This window comes from Theropithecus gelada, chromosome 3 (genome assembly GCF_003255815.1).
Source record: "Theropithecus gelada isolate Dixy chromosome 3, Tgel_1.0, whole genome shotgun sequence".
NCBI classification, from domain to species: Eukaryota; Metazoa; Chordata; class Mammalia; order Primates; family Cercopithecidae; genus Theropithecus; species Theropithecus gelada.
In genome coordinates this window covers 67,818,036-67,842,670 of record NC_037670.1, presented here as the reverse complement: position 1 = coordinate 67,842,670, position 24,635 = coordinate 67,818,036, and the positions used below count along the sequence as shown (strand labels likewise).

Genomic DNA, 24,635 nt, shown 5'->3' with positions numbered 1-24,635 from the left:
ACCCCACATCTGGAGGTAACGGGCACGGCTGGAGGCGTGGTCTGGGGGGCGCGGCCTGGGGGCGGACTCCCTGAGGCCCCGCCCCACCCCAACCCCATCCGGGCGTCCCCGGTTGCACCCCCAGCCGGACCAAGCGTGACCCAGCCGCGGCCGGCCAGCCATGGAGACTGGAGCGCAGCGGCGCCCGCAACTTCTCCCGCTGCTACTGCTGCTCTGCGGTAAGGGGGCGTCGGCCCGCACCGGAGGCGCCCCCACTCCCCGGAGTTCATCAGACCCGCGTGGACCCGCGCCTTCCTGCACCTGCGCCGCAGTCCTTCCTTTCCCCCTGAGCTCGGGAGGGGCGCACAGCGACCCTGGCGGGCTCCCCAGGCTCTGCGGGAGGGTTCACCCGGGAGAAGCTGAAGGCAAAGAACTCTGGCGGGCAAGGGAGGCACAGGGTCCCCTCCGGGCTCTTCTGCCGGCGGGGTCTGGCAGCCCCGCTCCTCCTAGTTGTGATGTCCCCCCACGCCCCAGTTCTGGGGTCGCCTCAGGGTGGGCGAGAGAGGAGGCAGACCAGGTCTGGCTCCTTCCCCCTTCCCCCTAGGATGGGCTGTCGGTGAGGTAGTGAGCTCCCTGTCCTGGCATTGAGTGCCTGCCCACCACTCACAGGGGCGTGGGAGGGTGGACTCCCGACTGGGTAGCTGGTCCTCCCAGGACCCTTCATTGTGTGGACGCCTGTGTGTGTCTTGGAACTGGCTGACGGGGGAAGCGGGGCGACTCTCTGAGCCATCCTCTTCTAATGTTTTCTTCCGCAATAAATCAGGACTCTGGGGAGAACCGTTGCTCACAAAATGGAAATAGATTAAACTAAAAGCTTATTTTGAAGTACCTTACTAAAGAAATTATCCAAGAGAAAGTGGGGGGGGGGGGGGGGGGGGAGAGAAGGGAGAAAAGGGGGGGGGGGGGGGGGGGGGGAGAGAGAGAGAGAGAGAGAATGTGTGTAAGGGCTGTTGGGGAAGAGTGCTTGCTGAGGGCTGGGGTCCACTAAGCAGTGACTGAGCCTGGCCAGTTCTAGGGGGGACACTGATGATGGAGGGCCCTGGTCTGGTGGTCCCCAGTTTCCCTGACTGTAAGATGCAGTGTTGGGCCTGTTTTGATGATTTGAGATTTGGTAAGGGAGGTGGGAAAAGGGTGGACCAAACTCAGTGTTCATTTTCCTTCCATTGAAGAGGTCTTGGTGTGCAGAACATGTGTGGCTTCATTTGGTGTTCCAGGGCTGGAGCCTAGGACGTGGTTGATTTTGTGTTGAAGTGCAAAGGTGCCTGGCAGCTTCTGAAATCAGGAGCATGCTGATTTGGGATTTCAGCAAACTTCCAGTGAGCGCCCCTCAGGTGGAGATCCTGGTCACTATAATGGAAGGAAGGTCCTCTGAATTCATTCTGGGAGAAGCTGAGGCTTTCCTGACCATCTCCAGTATGGAATTGAGAAGGACCACAGGCTTCTGCCTGCACAGAATCCCTCCTCTTAATAATCCTGTCTCTCGTGGACCCAGTTCCTGAGGGTCACTTCTTTGTCTTGTTGTGTTGGTCCTGACTGTCCCCCTCCAATGGGACATGGTTTCATGCTCTCTGGCCAGAATGGGGACCAGGCCCAGCTTCTCAGCAGACCCTCCCAGTGTTTGCCTGGCTAGAGTGAGATTCAGAGAGAGTAAAACTTGCTCATGGTCCCAGGCTGATGTGTCAGAGGTGGGACTGGAGCCCACATCTGCCCTGGATGCTGCTGTATCTGGAAGGAAGGAGCTGGGTGGGTTCCTCTTGAGTGAGGACTGGCTCAGGGGGACCAGCAGGGAGGGTGCTGGCCTCTGGGGCTTCTTTGAGAATTCCAAACCTTTTTCCAGAAAGCATTTGATGCTGTGCAGGGCTGTGGGGATGCAAAGTCCAGCAGTTGTCTACTCAGCAGGATGCTTTGCTGTTTTCTATTTTGATTCAGTTCCTGCGACTTTTACTAATGCAGCCAGTAGTCCAGCCCTTGACTGGACTCTTCTGGTCTGGGTGAAAATCCCGATCATGATCCCAAGATTACAAAGCACTCACTGGCCTCAGTTGCCCAGCTGCAATGTAGATGTAATAGTAGCAACCTGCAAAGGGCTGCTGAGACCGTCAGTTTGATTCCATTCAGTTTAGTCTTTATCGTCTTGTGTTGGGCATGGGATTGTGGGGTGGAAGGATTCATGCTTAAACAAGGGGAGGTGTAGGAAGGCACCCACCAGTGACTGCACTGGGCCTCATGAGGCTCACTCACAGCACCCAAAGATGGAGCACCATAGTGTGTGTGCCTGTGTGTGCAAGCATGTGAACATGGTACCACCATTTTTATCACTAAATGATGTCCTGCTACCATGTTACCTGTGGTCACATTGATTCTGCTGAATCAAGTGGGCCCAAGGGCCGTGGTTGGATAGCAGTAACTCTGGTGAATTAAAGACTTGGAGGTGGCAGGCCGGGGGCAGTGGCTCACGCCTGTAATCCCAGCACTTTGGGAGGCCGAGCAGATCACGAGGTCAGGAGTTTGAGACCATCCTGGCCAACATGGTGAAACCCTGTCTCTACTAAAAATACAAAAAATTAGCTGGGTGTGGTGGTGCATGCCTGTAGTCTCAGCTACTCGGGAGGCTGAGTCAGGGGAATCGCTTGAACCTGGGAGGCGGAGATTGCAGTGAGCCGAGATCGTGCCATTGCACTCCAGCCTGGTGACAAAGCGAGATTCTGTCAAAAAAAAAAAAAAAAAAAAAAAAAAAAAAGAAGACTTGATGGTGGTGATTGGCCAAGAAGAGGCCCATAGATTTTTGGCACTGGAGGTTCCTTGGAGGTTATCTGACCTCCATGCTCTTACCTACTCTTCATAAGGAAACAGAAGTCTGGAGGGTTGAGAGGAAGTTGCCCAACCACAGAGAACAGGGGCAGAACCACCCAGAATCCACAGCCTCCCAAGGTCGACTGACCATGGCCCATGGCAGCCACTTGCCAGTCTGATCGATGCTCTTTCTGTTAAGGATGGGGAGAGCGCCTGCGTTTCATTTCCAAATGACTAGCCACAAAAGCCCTTTCTCGCGGAAGTGCATCTGTTTGGCTGTTTATCATCTCTCGGCGTCTGGAAGTCCCTGAGACAAAAGAAACACAGGCCGGCATGTTCTTTGTTTCCCAATGAAACCAACCAAAATGGATTTCTATTTTGATTCAGTTCCTGCGACCTTTACTAATGCAGCCAGTAGCTTGATTGGCAATGACCCTCTTTTGTGGTATTGCCAGGAATCTGTCTTTACACCATTGTTCTAACATTGGGTGGGTTGTCAGGTTTTGCTGGGAGCCCCTCAAGCCTCATGTGCACTAGAAATGAGCTTCCTGGGAGGACACTTGGTCTCTCAGGGTGCCTGCCTTGTGCAGGCCCAGGGCAGGCGCTGTCACAGGCATCCTCATAGCACCTCCATGGGCAAAGAAGTTATCTCAGAACACCTGCCTGAGGATGGCCTGTGGTCCTCAAAGGCACATTTACAATCTGCCCAGGCCAGGTCCTTGCCATGGGGCATGTGGAGGTTCTGGGGTATGCAGAGATTTGGGGCATGCAGAGATTCAGGGAGGGGCATGTTGTCAGGGACCCCTTCTTCTCTTTAGGTAGCTATGCCACCTGGGTGGGTGTTTGTAGAGTCCTAGGGGAGGGGCTGGGCAATGCCCTGGCACTGGGGGTGGTGTGGAATTGATGCTATCTTTGCCTGGCTCAGCGGGGGAGATCAGGGGCTCAGGGAGAATAATAGTTGCCGGAGGGTAATGGATACTTACCAGGACCTTGTCCCAGAGCTGTGTTTCAGAGCATCATGGTTAATGTGAAAATGCAGCAGATGCAGGCCCTGTGTAGGGAGGTGGGCTGTAGGAACAGCCACAACTTGGGCTGGCTGCGGCAAATACCTGCTAGGAATGGGCTTGGGGGGAGAAGGCAGTGGTTCAGATTCGTTCTAACTTCCAGGATGAGGAGGAAGGAAGGAGGGGAGAGGAAACAGGGGATGGAGAGGAGGGTAAAGAGGGACGGGGGAAGGAGGAAGAAAGAAAGAAGGGGAAGGAGAGGGAGGCGGAGGAGGAAGAAGAACTGGGCTGGGTCTTGGTCTGATAGGTGACAGTCAGAGCACGCTGAGGGGTACCAGGCCAAGGGGTCCAGGTCTAGGGGTTCAGATTCAGACCTAGGGGTCCAGGTGGGCCAGGCTGCAGGTGTGGGCGCTGGCCAGGAGGGACAGGGTGGGGCTAGCCTGGCTCGTGCCCACTGGGATGGTGGGCCGAGCTCAGGAGACCCACCCAAGGGTTCTGAGAGAATCTGTTAGGGAATGACGCCAGGCCCAGGGATGAGGACAGGAGCTGGATGTGGAGAGCAGCTAGGCAAACCTTTAGAGTCCAAGGCAGGGACAGCTTTAGGGTGGAGGTGCACAGGCCTTAGTTCTCGTCTGGCTCCACGTGGTCCCTGGGGCTTGCATCCCTTGGTCACTTATGCCAGGGCTGTCTTTTCACCTGCAGGCAGGTGCCGCTGAGCAGGGTGGCAGAAGGAGGCCTTGGGAAAGTTGCTTTCTTTTGGGCCTCCATCGCCCCATCTCTAAACCGAGGGAGGTGATGAAGAGGGCATGATGTTTTTCAGGCCCTTCCCAGAATCGATGCCGACCTGTCCTCCAGAATCTGATGCAGAGCCCAGGCTTGGCATGGGGCTTGGAAATGCCCACTGGGAGAGAAGGAAAGGAAGGTGGGGGTTGGGGGCCAGGGCTAAGTGTGGCCACTCTAGCCAGGAGCCCTCAGGGCAAGGAGGTAAGCCTTGGATGAAGCCCTGCTTGGCAGACCAAGGGTGGGAATTGGAGTGAGGGCGTCAGTCTGAGGCAATGGTGACGTGCCACCTGGAGACAGCTCTGTGGGCAGATGCCCCGGCTTTGAACCTTGACTCCCCTGCCGTGTCTCATTGAGCAGGCAGCTGACCCACCCTGTCACAGAGTTTCAGTCTTGAAGTACCTGCCCTGTCTGGCTGTTGTAGGGCTTGGTGGGTTGGGCCACACTTAGAACAGGGCATTCAGGGAGCACTGGTCAATACTGAGGGAGGTGGAGAGCCAAGCTGAAGGGAAAGAGAAATGTGGCAAGGGTCTGCCAGGTAGGTGCCACTGGTTCCATTTCTGAATGGGGACACTGAGGCTCAGGGGGGCAAGTGAGTAAGTGTCAGGGTCAGGGGCAGAGCCAAGGTGAGCACCTAGAGCCTCCTGGCTCCTGCTTGCTGCTCTTCCATCCCCCATGCCCTTACTCCTTGGAGTGTGGTCCTCGGACCTGCAGAAGGGGCTTGCAGAGAGGGGTGCTTTGGCCTCCAAGCCTGCTGGACTGGAATCTACGTTGTTTGAGGTCTTCAGGTGATGGTCTGCACATCTGAGTGGAGACACATTGCTTTCCATCTCTCAATCCCGGACTTGACCCTACGTCAGAATCCCTTGGGGGTTTTAACAAACATGAATTCTCGGTTTCACACTCCAGAGGCTCCCATGCAATAGGCCTGGGCTGTGGCCTGGGTGAGCCTATTGTACAGTTGACTCTGCTGGGTCTGTCCTATCTCTGGTGGCTGTCCTGAAAGATGACAGTGCTCAGAGGAACTAGGGATAGAGCCCCCAAGCCTCAGGGCTTTCTGGGTGGGTTCATGAATGGTGGTCCCCACCAGCCTCATAGAAGAATGGTTTCACTTTTGAGTCTCTTATTACTCATTGGTTCCTTCAAAGCACTTCAGAGTCTAGAGCTGTGCTACAAGAGAACCTGGGGTCAACAGCTTGGGACCCACCGAAGTGAGAGCTGCTGGTGTCCAGGAAGGAGGCTGTGCTGATGGGGGACAGTCTGATTGTGGAGGAGGAGGGGCAGGTGCTGCCAGCAACCAGAGGGTCCTGGAGCAGCAGCTCATGGCTGGGACAAGCTGGAGGCTGGGGTCAGCAGTGGTGGGAAGAGGAAGTTGGGGCCCGATGGAGACTAACCTTGACAGAGATTTTGTAGGTGCACAATTATTAACCAATGAAAACACACAGAATCAGAATCACTCTTTTTTACAAATGGGGAGACAAAGGTCCAGAAAGGTGAAGGGCCCGGTTTGGAGTTACACAGCAAATCAGAAACTAGATGGGATGAGGTCTCTGCTTTCTGGCAGATGTACCTGTGGGGCATCTGGAGGGTGGCATGGTCAAGCTTCAGAAGGACATAGGCCTCCCTTCCTGCAGAGATGGTACAGGCTTCTCTTGAAGGGACACCGGCTTCACTCCTGGCTGGTGCTTGCCCAGGATTCCATGATGTGAAGCCTGAGGGCCTGTTTGGGTTAAGTGGGAGAGTACTGTGACTGAAAACCCACTTCTGCCTTTCTATTAGACTTTAAATAAACTCTGAAGACCTGTACATTCTGCTCCAACCTCGCTCTAGGTCTACCTTTCCAAAGTCACTTCTTTCCTTTACACCCACAAAGGTGTGTACCCCACCCCTCCACACACAGTATACCCAGCTCCACTGTGCTCCTGCCTGTGCCCTGGACACCTCTGTTCCTCTGCTGTTCATGTTTTCTAATAGCTTCCTGATTTTTATCTACTTGTTCTGTAAATTATTGAGAGAGGAGTATTCTCCAACTATCTCCTGGGTGCTGTGGCTCATGCCTGTAATTCCAGCACTTTGGGAGGCCAAGGCAAGGGACCGCTGGAGCCTAGCCTGGGTGATATGAGATCTTGTCTGTACAAATAACAACAACAAAAAAAAATAGCTGAGTGTGGTGGCACATGCCTGTGGTCCCAGCTGCTCAGGAGGCGGTGACAGAGTGAGACCTTGTCTCAAAAGAAAAAAAAGAATTCTCCAATTGTAATTGTGAAATTGTGGATTTGTCATTTTCTTCTTGTAGTTCTGTTTTTGCCTTGTGTGTTTTGGTGCTGTTATTAGGTGCATAAATGTTTAGGATTGCTATGTCATCTTGATGAATCGAACCCTTTATTGTATTGAAAAGACCCTCTTTAGTGATATTTTTTGCTTCCAAACATACTTTGTCTGATATTAATATAGCCACTCCATCTTTCTTTTGATTAGTGGTAGCAAGATGTATCTTTTCCCACTCTTTTATTTTGAACATATTTGAGTCTTTTCATTTAAAGTTGGATTCTTGTTGGCAGCCTACCGTTGGGCCTTACTGTTTGTTCTTATTTGACAATCTTTGCTTCTTAGTTGAAGTGCTTAGACCATTTACTTTCAGTCTGATTATTGATATGGTTAGATTTAAATTTACCATTGTACCATCAATTCTTTTCCTTCCTTTTCTCCTTTTCTGCCTTCTTTTGGACTTAGTGTTTATTATTTTTACTCCATTTCTTCTTCCTCTTGCCCTTCTCTTCCCCCTCCATCCTTGCTAATTGGATGTAATTTGTTGTTGTTGTTGTTACTCCAGTGGTTGCTTCAGGGTTTATGGTATACATCTTTAACTTATCAGTCTATCTTCAGGTGACATTACACTGATAGCCTAAGAACCTGCCATTTCTCCCTGCCTGAACTTTGTACCATTGCTGTCATACATTTTACTTAAACCAAAGTTATAAATCTCACGATACATGATTATTATCTTTTACAGAATTTAAACATTGAGAAAAATTCTACATATTTACTTACATAGTGAAAATTTCTGATGTCCTCCATTCGTTTGCATAGGTCCATATTGGCTTCCGATAGGCTTCCCTTGTCCCTGAATGACATCCTAAACATTACTTGTAGTTTGGGTGTGTGGGTGACATTTCCTTTCACCTTTTGTATGTTTGAAAACGTTTTTATTATGCCTTAAGAAGCCAGCATTATTGAGATATAATTCACATGCCCCACAATTCACCCATTTAAAGTATACATCAATATTTTTTAGTACACTCCTAGAATTTTGCAACTATCACTATAATCAATTACAGAACGTTGTTGTCACCACAGAAGTAAACCCCCTACCCATTACCAGTCACTCCCTATTTCCTCCAACCCCCTTAGCCTTAAGGAATCACTAATATGTTTTCTGTCTCTAGATTTGCTTACTCTGCACATTTAGTGTAAATGGCATCATATAATATGTGAGATTTTGTGACTGGCTTCTCTCACAGCAGAATGTTTTTAAGGTTCATTCATATTGTGGTATATATTAGCACTTTACTCTTATGTACAAATAATATTGTATCCCATGGATATGGCACATTCTAGCCATTCATCAGCTGATGGACATTGTTTCATCGTTTGGCTATTATGAATAATGCCGTTATGAACCTTCATGTAAAAATTTTTGTGCGAACATGTGCGGTATAAATTTAGGAGAGGAACTGTGTAGTCATATGGTAACTCTATGTTTAACATTTTGAGAAACTGCTAGACTAGTTTCCAACGTGGCTGCTTCATTTCACATTCCAATCAGCAGTAGTATATAAAGGTTCCAATTTCTGCATGTCCTCACTGACACTTTTTTTTTTTTTTGATACAGGGTCTCATTCTGTTGCCCAGTCTGGAGTGCAGTGGTGCAATCATAGCTCATTGCAACCCCAGACTCCTCAAGCCATCCTCCCACTTCAGCCTCCCAAGTGGCTGGGGTTACAAGTGTGTGCTATCACGTCTGACTGCCTTTTTGATGATGGCCGTTCTGGTGGGTGTGAGTGGTATCTGACTGTGGTTTGATTTGCATTTCCCTGATGGTTAATGATATTGATTGTCTTTTCGTGTGCTTATTGATCATTTGTATATATTTTTGTAGAAATGACTATTCATATCCTTTGCCCATTTTAAATTGGTTTGTTTTTCCCTTTATTATGGAGTTGTAAGAATTCTTTATGCAACCTGGATACAAGTCTTTTGTCAGATATACAACTTGCGTATATTTTCTTTCATTCTGTGGGTTGTCTTTTCACTCTCTTGATGCTATCCTTTGAAGTACAGAAGTTTTAAAATTTGATATGTCTAATTTATCTATTTTTCTTTTGTTTCTTGGGCTTTTGGTGTTATGTATAAGAAGACTTTTTCTCACACAAGGGCACAAAGACTTTCTCCTGTGTTTTTCTAAAAGTTTTATTTATTCATTTATATTTTTATTTATTTATTTTTTGAGACAGAGGCTTGCTTTGTTGCCCAGACTGGAGTGCAGTGGCACAATCTCAGCTCACTGCAACCTCCGCCTCCCAGGTTCAAGTGATTCTTGTGCCTCAGCCTCCTGAATAGCTGGGTGATCTAAGAGTTTTATAATTTAGCTCTACATGTAGGTCTGTGATCCATTTTGAGTTAATTTTCGTGTATGAGGTGAGAAGGGTCCGACTTTATTCTTTTGCAAGTGTATATCCAGTTGTCCCAGTACAATTTGTTGAAAAGAGTATTCTTTCCCTGGTGAATTGTCTTAGTGCCTTTGTAGAAAATCAATTTATCATAAGTGTGAGGGTGTATTCCTGGATTCTGAATTCTATTCCATTGGTCTATTTATCTAACCTTATGCCAGTACCATGCTATCTTGATTACTGTTGCCATGTTGTAAATTGTAAGATTGGTATAGAAAGACATCCTATGTTAACACATTGGAACACTTAATTGTTAAGATATCAGTACTACCTAAAGTGATATACAAACTCAATGCAATCCCTATCAAAATCGCAACTGGCCCATTGCAGTAATTGATGAGCTGATCCTAAAGTTTCTATGGAAAAGCAAGGGACACAAAATAGCCAAAACAGTCATGAAAAAGAACAAAGTTGGCCAGGCGCGGTGGCTCAAACCTGTAATCCCAGCACTTTGGGAGGCTGAGGTGGGTGGATCACCTGAGGTCAGGAGTTCGAGACCAGCCTGACCAACTTGGAGAAACCCCGTCTCTACTAAAAATACAAAATTAGCCGGGCGTGGTGGCGCATGCCTGTAATCCCAGCTACTTGGGAGGCTGAGACAGGAGAATTGCTTGAACCCGGGAGGTGGAAGTTGCAGCGAGCTGAGATCACGCCATTGCACTCCAGCCTAGGCAACAAGAGTGAACTCCGTCTCAAAAAAAAAAACAAAGAACAAAGTTGTACAACTTACAACTTACAACAAGTTAATGATGGCAGTTTTCTGAGGGCTGCAATGATGGTGCCCTCCTCTAGAGAGGGTTTGGGCTTATTTGCTTCTGCGGGGGCCTGTCCATGGTGATCAGTTTAAACTTGGGGTTTCCCTGGGTCCATCCGGGTCATGTGAATTTGGGCTATGAATCTACAAGAAGGTCAGCCTGTGCTTATGACCTCTCAGAGAGGGGTCCCCCTCCCTGCTCAGTGCCAGGTCCCATTCCTCCTAGTCGGCCGAGGGTGAAGAGTTATTTCTGGTTCACCTGCCTCTGAATGTCAGTTTATGGGGCCTTTCATTGGACTTCTCATCTTGGCCTTTATCCACCCCCAGTTTTCCAGGCTGGGAAGATGCCTCCAGGGCAACAAATCCATGGCCCCCTGGGTTCTGCTCCATCTAGTCTTTAGCTTGATAATTTCTTGCCATCTTGTCAGCTCCTTGATGATTTTATGAATGTATTGTTTATACTTTATCCAGGCTTTCAGTTGTTTTCAGTAGAAAGTTTGTCCAGACATCTGCCATATGACTGGACATGGACGTGTGTCTGCTTATCTTCTCTACAAGGATATAGTGAGGCTTGTATAAGGCTTTTACAAAAACCACCGCAAGTGGTGTCCATCAGAAGCTGTGGGTGGTGCCCGGGTGTCAGGACCCTGGGCTATTGTCCAGGCTGTCGCTAACAAACTGTGGGATTTTGGGTGAAGGTGTGGCCTCTCTAACATCGCTTTTATGGAAGGAAGGACACATGCCCTGAGGTGGCTGGGGGACCAAGTGGGCTTGTCCCTGTGAGGTCCCAGCTGTGTCTGTGGACGGCTGAGCAGGAGGTGGTGGGCAGTGGTTTTTACCCCCAAGTTTCCTAGTGCCCAGTGAGCCCTGATGGGCTTTGGGAAGCGGAGGAAACCCCAGCATGGAGCTGACTGCCCACTGTGGGAAAGCTAGCCTCTGTAGGCTTCTGCCACTTCTGATAGTGTGGGGAGGACCGCAAGGAGCAGGGCTGATCGTCCAGGGCACCTGATTTCTCTTGGGGACTGTCGGCTTCTTTGCCCACAGCTCACACTGCTTCAACGGCTACCATCCTGGGGTCCTCGCATTCATGGCACAAATGCTGCTGTGGACCTCCTGACACCAGGCCTGAGCTGGGAGGAGGGGAGAGGCACATAGCAGAGCCTCGACAGCAGGGGCGCAGTGGGGCTCAGCCGCCAAGGAGAGGGGTGAGGTGGGGGTGTTGGTGGGGGTGTGGATTTCCTCCTAGGGAGATGGGAGTGGGCACTCCCAGCTGAGGAAGTGGACAAGGCCCAGTGAGAGCAGACAGGATGGGGAGCACCTTGCTTTGGCTGGAGGAGTGAGCCAGGAGGGTCTTGGGTGCTGTGGGTGAAGACAGCAGGCCAGCATGCACAGATGACTACCCCAGAGCTGTGTGACCCTGGGAGACCTTTCTGGGCATCAGCCTCCCCATCTGTGTAGTGGCTCTTACGGTGCCCTTGGGGGCTCCTGTGATGCCTGGGACAGATGACGGGGCTTAGGGGCCAGGGAAAGTACAGGCTGGGTCCTCAGGGACCTCCTGACTCCCCTGGCCTCAGCAAGCCCTCACGTGTGCGACTGGCCATTGTCCCCACACTGGCTGCTGTTCTTGGCCCGTCTCTGGGCCATTGACTGGTATTTGCTGAAGCCGTGTTGCTTTGGGCACCTGGACCCATCCTGCTCCATGCTCCTCCTGCTACCCGGGCAGCTCAAGTCCTCTTAGATGATCCTGATGGGGCCTGTGCATTTTTTAGCCCCCGATAGCTACTGCACCATCCCCTTCAGTGGCCCTAATGCAGCCCTGGTCATGCCCCCTTCCTGCCACTGACATCGGAGCTCAGGTCTCCTTCTGACTGTGGCTGCCTGTACACGCAGCCCCTGTGTGGCCTGTGCATCTTGCTAAGACTTCATGACACTCTGTCCTGGATTCTGCCCCATCTATTATATGCTGTATCTTCAATCACTCCCCTCGTTGGACTGAGATCCCTGTGTCTTCCTCTTGCCCCCTGGACCCCACATGGCAGGTCCTCTGAAGACAAGAACCAGATCCTCTCCCTTTCCCCTTGTCCAAGGATCCAACACAGTTCGCAACACATGACAGCGGTGGTCCAGCATGTTTTGCTAATCTTTGGATAAAATTCACTGGGTTGACAGTGGGTACTGAGCCACCATCTCCATGTGCAGACCCTGTGGGACCATGTGGGGGACCTGTGCTACATGCAGGGATGGGACAGATACAGAATGAGCACATGAGCACATGGCCCTTCTGTGAAGAGATGTGAGCACCCCAGAGGCTCACTCAGGGGCCAGGGCCCTAAGTGGGGTATGTGGCCTTTCAGAGAAGCCAGGCCTGCAGCTGTGCTGATGAGACAAGTGAAGTGGGGGTCAGGGACATTCCAGGTGCTGAAAACCATGCAGAGTGGCCAGAAGGCCCTGAAAGACCTGTTCTGGGAGAGCCAGTCACTGACCCTGTGTCCAGGGGCCGTGGTGGGGACTTCACCCAGCCTGTGTCCTTGCCATCTGCTTACACATGGCAGCGGGCCGACCACTGAGCCATAGTCTGTGTGCTTCCCATCCCTGGGGTTCCCTGGGGCCTCAAGATGCCCTGGGTCCTGGGGAAGCTTGCATGGACAGAAGGGGAGATGCGAGTGCCTACACAGGCTTGTGGGACCTGCGAGTCCCCTATCCAACTTTACCAGCTGTGACCCCCAGGGGCCCTTCTCAGTGCTGTCAGCCTGTATTCTGAGGTATAGGTTTGGGCAGTCACAAAGGGAAGAAGGTGCCTTGAGTCTGGGAACCCATGACCCTGAACAGCTGGCAAGCCCTTTTGTGTTCTCCTCTGTGGGCTTCCAGTTAACACCTGTCCTCCGTATGTGCTCCAGGTGTCCTGCTGCAGGTGGGGGTGGGCTGAGCATGCCAGTTCCCTTAACCCTGGGATCTGGACCCCTCCAGCCTTCCTTTGGCCTCAGACAAGCCACTCCCTTTTGCTGGCATCAGGCCCTTGTTCAACCAAGGGGCTCCCAGGGTCTTCCCTAATGTTAGGATTAAGCAGGCTATGCCTCTTGAGGAGTGTCTGGGGTGCTGTGGTCTGGTGGAGCAGGTCACTGCACCAGAAGGTGGTCCTGTCTAAACGTGCCATTTCCATATTAAAGTGACTTATTCAGCACTTGCTCAGTGCCCACGGTGAGCCACACGCATGGAAGAAGATCAGACTCTGAAATGCTCACTGCTTTCCCTATCATTGAGCCAAGACTTATTGAGGGAATGAATGAATGATACATTCCTGGATGGTGGCACTAAGCATTTCAGACCTAAGTTAGCCAGCTCAACCTCCTTGTGAGGTGGGGCCTGTATCCCTTATCTTGCGGATGGGGAAACTGAAGTTGAGCTGGTAACCAGTGCAGTGTGGGTGTGAGCCAGGTCTGTCCCTGGTCAGTCAGACATTGTCCCATGTCAATCTGGAAACATTTTCTTGTCTGCTTCTTCATGGTATTTCCTCTAGCCCAGCACCGGCCACCGGAACACAGATGACAGGGCTGTGTACACACATGCACATGTAAACATACACATACACACTAAGACATAGATGGCAGGGCTGTGCACCTACACACACACATGCACACACACCAAGACACAGACAGCAGGGCTGTGCATGCGCACGTGCACACACAAACACACACATACACACACCCCAGACACATATGCCTGGGCTCTCTCTTGAGTATATGATGAGCGCCAAAGCAGAGGTCAGGTGGGGGAAGTTTAGGAGCAGGGAGGTCCTGTCATCTGGAAATGGGATGACCGTGGAGACAGCCCCTGAAGGGCAGGGGGTGCTGCTCAGTGAGAGGGAGGATGTCCCCCATGGGGAAATGTGTGGAGCAAAGGCATGAGGTGGAAGGGGAGGGGATGTTTTGGTGGGCAGAGGTTGGGAAGGGCAGTGGGGAAATCCTGGGACAAGCAGCTTGTGTCAGACCCTGAGAAAGTCCAAAGGACTCATTCCCATTGCTGGCAATATGAGTCCCTGCAGTGGCCTCAGCCCCTGGTTTTTCCCAGAATCAGAGGGGGGCTTTGACCGGGAGGGGGTGGTCCCTACTGGCCTGGAGCCCTCCTCTGCTGCCCCTGCAGGCACTGGGATGATCCCCAGGTATTAGAGTCCTCAGGATGTTTTCAGGCTCCTGGGACTCCTAAGCTGGAACGGGAGCCTCTTTGCCAGCCCTGATCTGCCCGAGACCCTCTCACCACCTCCCAAGGAGTTTGGCCCAGGGTCTCACTGCCTGATGCCTCCCTGTGTCACTGCCTGTGAGGCGGTAAAGTGAAAAGGTGGACTTGTCCTGTCTTGAGGAGAGGTCCCTGTGTGGAGCCTCCTTTCTGCACTGACAGGTAGGTCAGGGTGGAGGGTGGAGGACCCCACTGGAAAGGTCTCAGGCTTGCAAATGGAGCCTTGCTAGTGAGTCCTCAAGTTATGGCCCCTCGGGCCTCCCCTGTCCTGGCACCCCTAGTGTGAACTGCAGTGGAATTCTCACGACTGTCCCCTCTCCAGGTGGGTGTCCCAGAGTGGGCGGCTGCAACGAGACAGGCCTGTTGGAGAGGCTGCCCCTGTGTGGGAAGGCTTTCGCAGACATGATGGGCAAGGTGGACGTCTGGAAGTGGTGCAACCTGTCCGAGTTCATCGTGTGAGTGCCACTGCTGGGCATGGGATTTGCTCTGACCACAGCGCTGCCCACTGCCCAATCACTGCCTGACTGCAGCCCGACCGCACTCTACCCAAGGCCTCACCCATGCCCCACCCACAACCCACTGTAGGCTGCCCACAGCCCTTTCATGTGCTGCTCCACACTTTGCCCAGGACCCCAACCACGCCCCTATTCACACTCTGCCCTTGGTTCTTGGCTCTGGCCACCCCACCCACATCCCGCTGGCACATCACTCATGGCCCCACCCGTGCCCCACCCCTGCCCGCGGCATTTGTGCTCCCCACACCCACAGCGCATTGCCAGCTTCCTATCCCCCATTCCGCATCCTCACTCTGATGTTATAGCAATTCTACACTGTGTCTCTGCTTCTCCCTCTCCTCTGTTATTTGGGAATCCTCCCCATGCCTGCTTTTCCTCCTGTTCCAGATTAGTGCCATGCCCTGGGAGTGTCCAGTTCGGGGGTTCCCTGGCCTGGGGGTGCCCTGTCTGGGGGGTGCTCTGCCTGGAGGGTGCCTTGCCCAGGGAGTGTCCAGTTTGGGAGTGGCCTGGCCTGGGGCCGGTGCTACCCTACCCCGGGGGGGGGCCCTGGCCTGGGGGATGCCTTGCCTGGAGGGTGTTCCACCTGTCCTTGCAGCTGGAGCTGGGTGGACATTGTTATGTGTGTCTTTCTTACAGCACCAGTCATGGCTGGATCTGTTCTTGGTGGTCAGGGGACTTAGAGGAATTGGGTTCCAATGGTTTATACCAGGTGCAATTGTGGACAACACCCCATAGGGAAGGGAGGGCCCCTTGTTCTAGAAGCTTCCCAAGTTTTTTATCTCCTTACCTCCTTGGAAATCACTCATGGCCTCACAGTCCTCTGCCCCACCCCACTCCACCTCTGGCTTTGCAGTCTTGTGCCACTCCCTGGTGGCTGCTGCCAGACCCAAACTGTGCTGGCCTCATGCTTTTGCATGTTAGCACCCCAGCCTCTGCCCTCTGTAGAGACACTGACCATGGCCCTGCCCCAGGAAGCCTCCCCGGCCCTGGCCATTCTGGTGGCCCAGCAGATGGGGGCTCCTTGAGGCTGTCACATCTGCAGCCCCACTGCCTGGGGGAACTGCTTGCTGAACCAAGTGGAATGGAATTCTGAGTCTGCTGGGAAGGGGTGCTGGGATTCAGGAAAGGGTTTTGCAGGCTCCTCCTGGTCCTCAGTGAGCCTGGACACAGGCGTGGAATGGAACCACGGGTGGAGGTGGAGTCAGGGAGGAGGAGGTCATAGCTTCATAGCTTCTGGTCTCGCTCCTCTCTGTAACCTGCTAAAGCCTCGGTAAAGAGACTAAATAGAGATGTCTAGCCCTGGGTTGGGAGGACAGGAGTGGAGGCAACCCTATGGGCATTTAGGAGTCAGCGAGTGAGTGGGCAAGAGCCACTGACTGAGCGCCCTTGGTGAAGTCAGACCTGATGCTGGAAAAGGGAAGCTGGGAACAGCCAGGTTGACACTGCGGCCTCCTGAGACCCGGCTGGCAGCACCAGCTCCCAAGAGAGTGGCAAGAGTGGCTGAGAAGCAGTGAGGTGTCCATAGCCCTCCTCCACCCCAGCTGGACACTGGAGGTGTATTCTTGGAGCTGGCGACACCAGGGTTTCTGGGCCTTCCCCTGTAATTGAGAACGTGTCATAGTGTCCCAGAGAGGGAGGCTGGAGAAAGCGGCTGACATGCATTGTCTTTTGCCACTGAGTCCAGGAGGGTGGTCTAGGGTAGGATTGGAGCTGTCCTTTCTGAAGAATGAGACCATCCAAGAGGAAGGACCTAGAAGCAGTGACCCCCCACCAACTCCTGGAAGCTCTGGGAACAAGCCTTTTTGCAGGGTCCCAGTGTCTCATCAGCTCTCAGTCCCTACTCCACATCACAAGTGTCCAAGCAGGGTCCCTGGACATCTGATCTAAGGCTCTGACCCTGAAGGACAGAGACCAGAGAGATGGAACCAAGCAACCCCAGGGGCCATGCACCAAGAAGAAAACGCCAAACGTCACGACTGGTATCTTCAGAGGGCAAACAACTATCTCTCATGTGATGAATGAGAACAAAGAAAGAGCCTTAGAAATGGAGGACGCGATAGAAGTGAAATGGAATAGAAAGGTTGGAAGGGAGATGTTGAGGAAATCTCCCCAGAATAGGAGAGAGAGAGAAGATGATTAGGAGGTCAGTGGTCAGTCCAGGTGTAACACCAAGATAATAGGAATTCTAGAAAGAGAACAGAAGAATGGAGGGATAAAGGGCCCTTGCCAGGGCCTGAGGGCATGAGCTTGCAGCCGGCGAGGGCTTGCCCAGTGCTGACACGAGGGAGGAAAAAGCCCTGCATGGATCCTGGTATATCAGAGCTGTAGAAACAAAGGAAAACTTCTACACCTATCCAAAAGGAGGAAAAAAATGAGCTCCAGGTTGGAGATGAGGGGATCAGAGGCCTTCAGGCTCCCCTACAGCAGCCCTGGAAACCGAGGACTGTGGGATGCAAGGACCTGAGAATTTCAGACTGATTTCTCGGCTAGTGTGCTATTTCCTGCCAATTTGTCCACTAAATAGAGAGAAACGAAAATACTGTCAGACGTGTGGCATCTCCAGCATCTTATTCCCACATACCTTTCTCAAGCTCTGGCGGCTGTGCACCAAGATGTGGGGCAAACCATGACAAAGGAAGCTGTGAGATTTGGGGAGCAGAGCCAAGGCAGGAGAGGGAAGCCTCAGCGAGGGCAGTGCCCCAGCGTGGCAGCACGCACTGGGTGGAAGCGGCCTGGCCCACGTGGAGGGCACCCGATGCTTATCTGACACGGCGACTGCCTGCCCATGCCCTGTAGCCCAGCTCAGTCAAGAACGAAGGACACCCCTCTTTCCCCTGAATGTTCGTTCTGCTTTGGTCCCCACTGAAGCAGGGTGGGCCTTGGTGAGCTTAGAGGAGAGGTGGCTTGCTCCCCTCAGTAGGACTGGTCCACATGACGGTCCCATCAGGAGTCATGGCTGGGAAGACCCTGTTCCCCAAACTCGCCCATGGCCTGCCTGTGGCCTTCCCTGGGGAGGGGTCTCATCGCCCCTCGGGGCAACCAAAGCGTGTACTCTCGGGGAACCTCCCTCCAACAGCAGCAATGGGCTCCTTCTGTACCCAGTTAAGGAGCATTGCTCTGGGATTTCCAAATGCAACACTGTATTGCCTGGGAACACACACTCAGGTGGTGAAACCTAAAGCAAGGTGGGCAAACCCCCCAGAGGTGGGTCGGGGGAGAGGGAGTCTGACTGGGGGGTTTGTCTGGCATCCAGTCTACTGGGTTCCTCTCCTTCCCATCCTGGGTTGTGGTGCATCTTTTTTAGGGAGAGTGCTCTCGGGAGCCAGACTGAAGGAGGAGTAGGGAGGCCCCAGATTATCCAGGGGATGAATAAATCATAAATAGTTCCCGGTTTTCTAGAGAAGCACTGAGTGTGGACTTCTCTAGAAATTCGACAAACATGCAGATTTTGTGGATCCACAGAGATGGGTACTGTGCTCAGCTCTGCCCCAAACCTAACAGCTGGGGTGGGCTCACCCCATGACCTGCTCTGTGCCAGGCACTTGCTGGGGCACATGGACCTCAACTCATTTGGTTCTCTCAGCCACCTGATTGGATAAATGTTATTAAACCCACTTACAGACGAGGAAACTGAGGTCCAGGGAGGTTAAATGACATGGCCCATATCACAAAGATGGTGAGTGGCTGAGCTGGAGTTGGAGAGGCCCCGTCACGTTGGCTCTGCAACCTGAGCCTGGAGCCACTGTCCATGCTGTCTTCTGGGATTACCTCTGCTCCGTGGGCTTCTCCATGTGGCCTAGCTTTGGCTGGGAGTAGGGTTTGGGAACAGCAGGGCTTTCAGCCCTGCCTCACCTCCTCTTGGGACAGTTCTGGGGCTGCACATCACTCCTCTTGCTCTGTAGACTCGCTGTCCACAGAGGGTCTTCTCCAGGGTCTGTCTGGCTCGTCTCAGCCCTGGGGATGGTTGTTGGGGGTGGCATTCCTGGGTAGCAGTTCGGTGGAATGACTTCGGAGGCACAGAGGTTACCGCATGTGATTCTCATCACGCACATAGATGCTGGGAACTTCAGAAGGTGAAGGCTGTTGCATGGTGCTGTTAGACGGCTCCCCAGCTCCTGGATCCGCTGGCAGGGGGTTGGGGTGGACAGCAGGCCACTGAATCTGAGGCCCTGTGGGAGAAGCAGGTCAGGGGAGATGAGGGTTTGTCCATGGACCTAGCTGTTGAGGTGCCTCTAAAGCCTGGGCATGTCTTAGGGGCTGCATCGTGCCTGAGGCCCAGGATAGCCAACAGCTCTGTACTTGGATTCGAGGCTGTTCCTTTTGCTCTGGCTGTTCTCTGCCGACACTACCTGGAAAGGCACAGGTGTGTGTCTGACTTACATTCTAAGGTGCTGAGAGCCAGCCTTGGATCAGTCAGGAGTTGGTCTGAGTAACTGTACCTCGGCTCACCAGACCCTTCCTGGGGCATGGGGTTGGGAGACCAGGAGAACCCTGGGTGGAGTGGGTCAGAGTCCCCGTTTCCCATCGCTTTCTAATGCTTTGGGAAATCTATGCCCAGATAATGTTCCGTGCAGGAAGCAGCTCTTTCCTGTTGATGGGCCAGATCAGTGGCTCCCTCCTGGGACAGCACAGGAAAGAGGAGATGGGCTACTTTCCCATGGGGAAGCCAAGGCAGGACCCTTCACACTCCTGCATCTGTCCTCATGCAGCACAGGCGTGGGGAAGTGCTGGCCCTGGACAGAGGGGTTGACATCTGGGCAGGAGTTCATCTAACTTCTTCTAGAACATCCTGAATGAGTGGCTGCCACTCTAGGCCTTGCAGACCCCAGTGACAGGGAGGTCATCACCTCCACAGTCTGCCCATTGGACCAGGTGGTGGCTGGGAAGTCCTTTATGCTGAGTTGACTTCTGGGTCTCTGTGGCTATAGCCCTTGGTCAGCATGAGGACTGTCCAGAGCCTGTGCTGGGTGGACATGGAGCATCATGGGTGGTTGCTGAGTGCCCTTCCCATCTTTGATCTCATGGACAGGGGGACCCACAGAAGGGGGCTCCACATATCCTGTTAGATGGGGCGAAGGAGGCAACTTCTGAGAGATGAAGAGGCAGGGACTGGGGCTCACAGATGTGACTCCCACTTGGCCACCACCTGGCACAAGAGGGCAGGCTGACTTGATTAGGAGGTGGCTTGCCCCTGGCCTCAGAGAGAACCTCCTCTTGGGCTCTTAGGGTATCCTGGATGATGAAGGCTTTGCAGGTCCAAGCGGCCGTGATCCAGGCACCCTTTGACCCTGGAGAAGCGTGGCTTGGTGTGTCCTCTGGGCAGACCTGGGTAGTGCTTGGAGGTCCAGGGGAGCTGGGCTGAGACCCTGGATCCTGGGAGCTCATGGCCTCAAAGGCAGCAAGTCATGGTCAAATGGGACTGGACCCAAACCACCCCACCCATCTTCCTGGCCTCAGGTCAGGTCAGGTGTGAGGGGTGATGGCGAGAGCCTGGCTTTCACTCCCTCTGCTTTTGCAGGTACTATGAGAGTTTCACCAACTGCACCGAGATGGAGGCCAACATCGTGGGCTGCTACTGGCCCAACCCCCTGGCCCAGGGCTTCATCACCGGCATCCACAGGCAGTTCTTCTCCAACTGCACCATGGACAAGGTCCACTTGGAGGACCCCCCAGATGAGGTTCTTATCCCGCTGATCATTATCCCCGTCGTTCTGACTGTCGCCATGGCTGGCCTGGTGGTGTGGCGCAGCAAGCGCACCGACACGCTGCTGTGAGGGTCTGGGTGAGATGGAGTGGGGCACACCTGGCAAGCTGGAAGAAAGTTCCCTGGGGATGGGAGAACGGATGGGTGCTGCCAATCTCCAGCTACCGTGGCCACACCCCACGTGGTCATGGGCAGACCCCTCCCTTCCTGGGCTGACCTGCTTCCTCGAGGCCAGCCTGCTCCCTGGCCGAGGCTCAGGCTATCTGCCCAAGCTCTTTGCTCATTCTAGGGCCAGTGAAGGAAAATGTGATAAGGCCAGAGCTTATGTGCTGGGCGCAGAAATCACCTGCTGTGTCCTGTGCTCCGCATGCTGGGCCGGAGCCTCTGCCCGGAGGTTTCTATGCCATTTCTTAGCACAGAATCCAGCCTAGCCTTAGCTGCAGTCTAGGTCCTGCTTAGACTAGAACTCCTGGCTTGACCCCATCTCCGGTTCCTGCCTTGGCTCCTGCCCCAGCCCCGGCCCCTGCCTACATCCAGACAGAAAGACAGGCAGGGGCTCTTGAAAGATGTTCCATGCTGTGGAAGACGTTCCGTGCTGTGAACTCCGGGTCCTCCTGGTGGGAAGACAGCTGGAAAGGCTGGGAGGAGAAGGGAGGGGCTGGGGGGTTCCCAGGAGCCACGTGTGGCCTGCAGAGTCCATTCCATCATGATGCTGTGCCCACTATGGGCTGTGTCCGTGACCAGAGGCTGGAGTGGGGGTGTGTCAGAGCCCCTCACCAGGGCTTGCTGTGCGGATGGGGCCTGGGCCTCCTTCCTACAGGGGCTCCTCTGTGGGTGAGGGGCCCTCTGGAATGGCATACCATGAGCTTGTGGCCTCTATCTGCTACCATCTGCATTTTATCTGAGTAAAGTTACCTTACTTCTGGAATTTCCTGTTTTATTTCGTGTTATTCAGAGAGATGGTGCGTCTCTCGGGTCTGATGAGTCCCCTGTACATATTGTACAGATAGGGAACAACTGAGGTTCTGGAATCCCAAAATGTCAGTGCTTGGGGGCTCAGAGGGTGTTACAATAGGAGAGGGGCCTGTCAGGAGGAGAAAGTTGCCTAGCTATTGGCAGGCCCCGGGGTACCTCCCACCCCGACCCGTCGGTTTGAGGATGATGGGGAAGATTTCTTTCTCTTCTGTTTTCTCTTTGCAACTGCTTTGGGCTTGCTAGGACCCCTGCCTGGGTTTTCTGGGGACCGAGAGGCCCTGGCCAGGTCTGGCCAGGGTCTGATGAGTCCCTTGTACATATTGTACAGATAGGGAACAACTGAGGTTCTGGAATCCCAAAATGTCAGTGCCTGGGGGCTCAGAGGGTGTTACAATAGGAGAGGGGCCTGTTTTATTTCTTGTTATTCAGAGAGATGGTGCATCTCTTGGGTCTGATGAGTCCCCTGTACATATTGTACAGATAGGGAACAACTGAGGCAGATGCTAGTCCTGGGGGTCCCTAGAGTGGGTGGAGAGGCTTTATCTCCAGGCCTGTGGCCAGGCTCTTGTCCAGGTTCCAGTTCTGTAGACTTGCGTCTTTTGCATGTGGGCTGTTGGATCCAGCATCTTCTTGCTGGACCCCTGTGAGTGGAGACAGATACGACCCTGGTAGTTCCTCTGCCCTTAGAGGCCCAGCTCCCCTTCGATGCCCAGGCAGGCAGGTTCTGGCACTGGGGATCTGCATGGTGGTTGCCACTGGACCGGAGGTCTGGGTGGGTGGCCCGAACCTGACCCCGCTGGGAACACAGTGTGGGGGACAGAATCTGAGTCTACTTCATGTTCTTGGGGCAGCCTCAGCCAGGCATGAATGGTTGGGATCCCCACCACCCAAGCCTTGGCCAGCTATCTCTGAGATGGGACACCATCTGCCCAACGCGGTGACTGTGTGGAGCCTGTGTGACTGTGTGGAGCCTGGTGACCTCTGGCCTGCAGTGATGCCTCTGTGTTCAGTGGATCCTGGGGTCCGGGCTGCTATGGTAGAGGTGCAGCCCTGCCCCTTGGCTCGCATTAGGCACCTCCTGGTTGTGCATCCTTGAAGAAAAGCTTGAAATGTGCTGATGGAACCACCCCCTCAAAGGGGACTGGGACGCCTGCAGCTACCTCCTGGGTGCCCTGGAACCCAAGTCCTGGAAGCTGCTCCGAGTAGGGAGTGAGCCTGGAGTCACACTCTGGCCTCCTCCCAAGCTCTTGGGCACTGTCTTCTGATCTGCTACCTCCTCCCTAGGGACAGGGGTCCTGGGGGGCCTGGTGAGATTTCTGTGAGGGTTTGGATTCCTGGGGATGGGGTGAGGGTCCAATGAGGGGTGTCCTAGAGGCTGGGAGGTCCCAGGGCAGGGCCCTCAAACACTGTTTCCAGGCTAGGTAAAGCGTCAGGCCCTAGTTCAGCCAGATGCTGCTTTTGCGGAATACACTCTGGAGACAGCTTGTGTTTTTCTGCTATGCAGACTCCAAACTTGGCAGGAGTTTCAAGCTCCCTCACCAGGGACAGGGCAAGTGGGTGCAGCTACACTGCTGTGTGGGCAGATCAAGGAGCTGGATAGGGAGCCAGGAGGCCTGTCCACATAACCCTGCAGAGGCTCACAAGGAAGGAAGGGACATCAACATTCACTCAGCCTTGATCAGGTGAAAGAGAAGTAATTATTTAGGGAGTAAGAGGGTATCTATTCGTGTTTCCTATCTGAATCTTCTTTCAATTTTTACTTCTCCATGTGTTTTCTCCAGGGCACCAAGCATCTAGGGTGCCAGGCCCATAAAGGGAAAGTGCTTGTGTGGGTGTATGTGTGTATGTGTGTGAGCGTGTGTGTGAGGGTGTATGTGTGTTGGTGTGTACATGTGAGTGTGCATTGGAGGCAGGGATAGCGTGTGTATTCTAGGAGCTTCCTTATCTAAAAATCTCTTACATTTCATCAGTTTACACAATCATTATTAACGCCCCATTTTGCAGATGTGGAAATTGAGGCTCAGAAATATAAGGGGACTTGCTGATGAGTGGTCTTTTCTGTTTTCCCGGCCTGCTGCCCTTCTGACTCCAGCCCTGAGAGGTGACAACTGCCTTGAGGAGCCCCTCTGGACCCCGGACCTGCATGGGTTTCCTCTAGCCAGAGCGGGTCCCTTCCTAACTGTGGCAAGTTTCGGGCATGCAGGAGGCTGCCGGGGTCCCCTAACAGGGTGACTGGCCCAAGCGCTCAGTCTGGTGCAGCCTTAGTACTCGGGTCATCATGGTGGTTGTGGTGGAGTGCAGCCACAGCCCTGCCTCATGGGGGTGGAGAACTTATCCCCAAGTCTTTTCTCTAGGCAAACCCAGCTGTGGCCCACAGGTCTCCCTTTCTGGACACACCCAGAAGACCCTACCTGCTTCACTCCTTGAAGAAGGAATCAACCCTTAGCCCTGAAAGGCTCCCTGTGGCTCAGCTTCAGGCCTGGACTGGCTGTCAAAGGTGATTAGAATTCATGTGGGAATGACCGCTCATAGGAAGCAGACGCCATGAGTATGCGTGTGTATATAAGTGTGTGTGAAAGTGTATATTTGTGTGTATATGTGTGAGCATATGTTCATTAGTGTGCATGTGTGTACATGTGAGTGCATATTCCTGAGTGTGTGTGTGACTGTGTGTACAAAGTGTTGGCAACTACGGCCAGATGATGGCTGAGCCCTGTGTGGGTTGTACACATTTGCCACAGTCCATACCCTTTGTCACGTGAAAACATTACTACTTGTAAGTGAGGAGAGTGAATGCCAGCAACTCATGGGGGCTGTTGTGGCTGGGGTGGGGTGTGTCTTTAATCATTTCAGTCCGCCAAGGTTTTTGCACCACTGTGTTGAGAGCTGTGGGGATCACAGAGACATACAGGGCACAGCCTGACCCCCAAGGGTTCCCTGACTTGTTGGAGAGGCAGCTATGCAAGGCCCAAATGCAGTGTGCACAGTGAGGGAGGCAGATGAGAGGTAGGTTCCTCCGGGGACTTTGAGGAATGTTGATGGTTGATGGAGAGGGTTTTTAAGCTGAATCTTTAAGGGCGAGTAGGAGTTTTCCACTGCATGAGAAGA

General features: G+C 53.2%; 1 protein-coding gene across 3 annotated transcripts; it reads left to right on the top strand.

The window, feature by feature from the left end:
• The first annotated feature begins 99 nt into the window (after positions 1-99).
• On the top strand, positions 100-23,635 carry RAMP3 (receptor activity modifying protein 3). 3 transcript variants are annotated; one of them, XM_025379563.1, is made up of 4 exons: positions 123-218; positions 14,656-14,788; positions 20,367-20,630; positions 23,532-23,635. In XM_025379563.1, the coding sequence occupies exons 1-3, from the start codon at positions 161-163 to the stop codon at positions 20,620-20,622; spliced, it is 447 nt and encodes a 148-aa protein (XP_025235348.1). In that variant the 5' UTR covers positions 123-160; the 3' UTR covers positions 20,623-20,630; positions 23,532-23,635. The 3 variants fall into 3 exon arrangements, with proteins under 3 accessions (XP_025235347.1, XP_025235348.1, XP_025235346.1); XM_025379561.1 differs by having other exon boundaries at positions 20,367-20,618; positions 23,532-23,631; XM_025379562.1 differs by lacking the exon at positions 23,532-23,635 and having other exon boundaries at positions 100-218; positions 20,367-21,480.
• Positions 23,636-24,635: the final 1,000 nt, after the last annotated feature.

Bases quoted from the DNA above. Each gene is read 5' to 3' on its own strand.
- RAMP3 (XM_025379561.1), top strand. From the start codon at position 161: ATGGAGACTGGAGCGCAGCGGCGCCCGCAACTTCTCCCGCTGCTACTG. The intron at 219-14,655 runs GTAAGGGGGCGT...TCCCCTCTCCAG, and splicing joins GCTGCTACTGCTGCTCTGCG to GTGGGTGTCCCAGAGTGGGC. The intron at 14,789-20,366 runs GTGAGTGCCACT...CTGCTTTTGCAG, and splicing joins AACCTGTCCGAGTTCATCGT to GTACTATGAGAGTTTCACCA.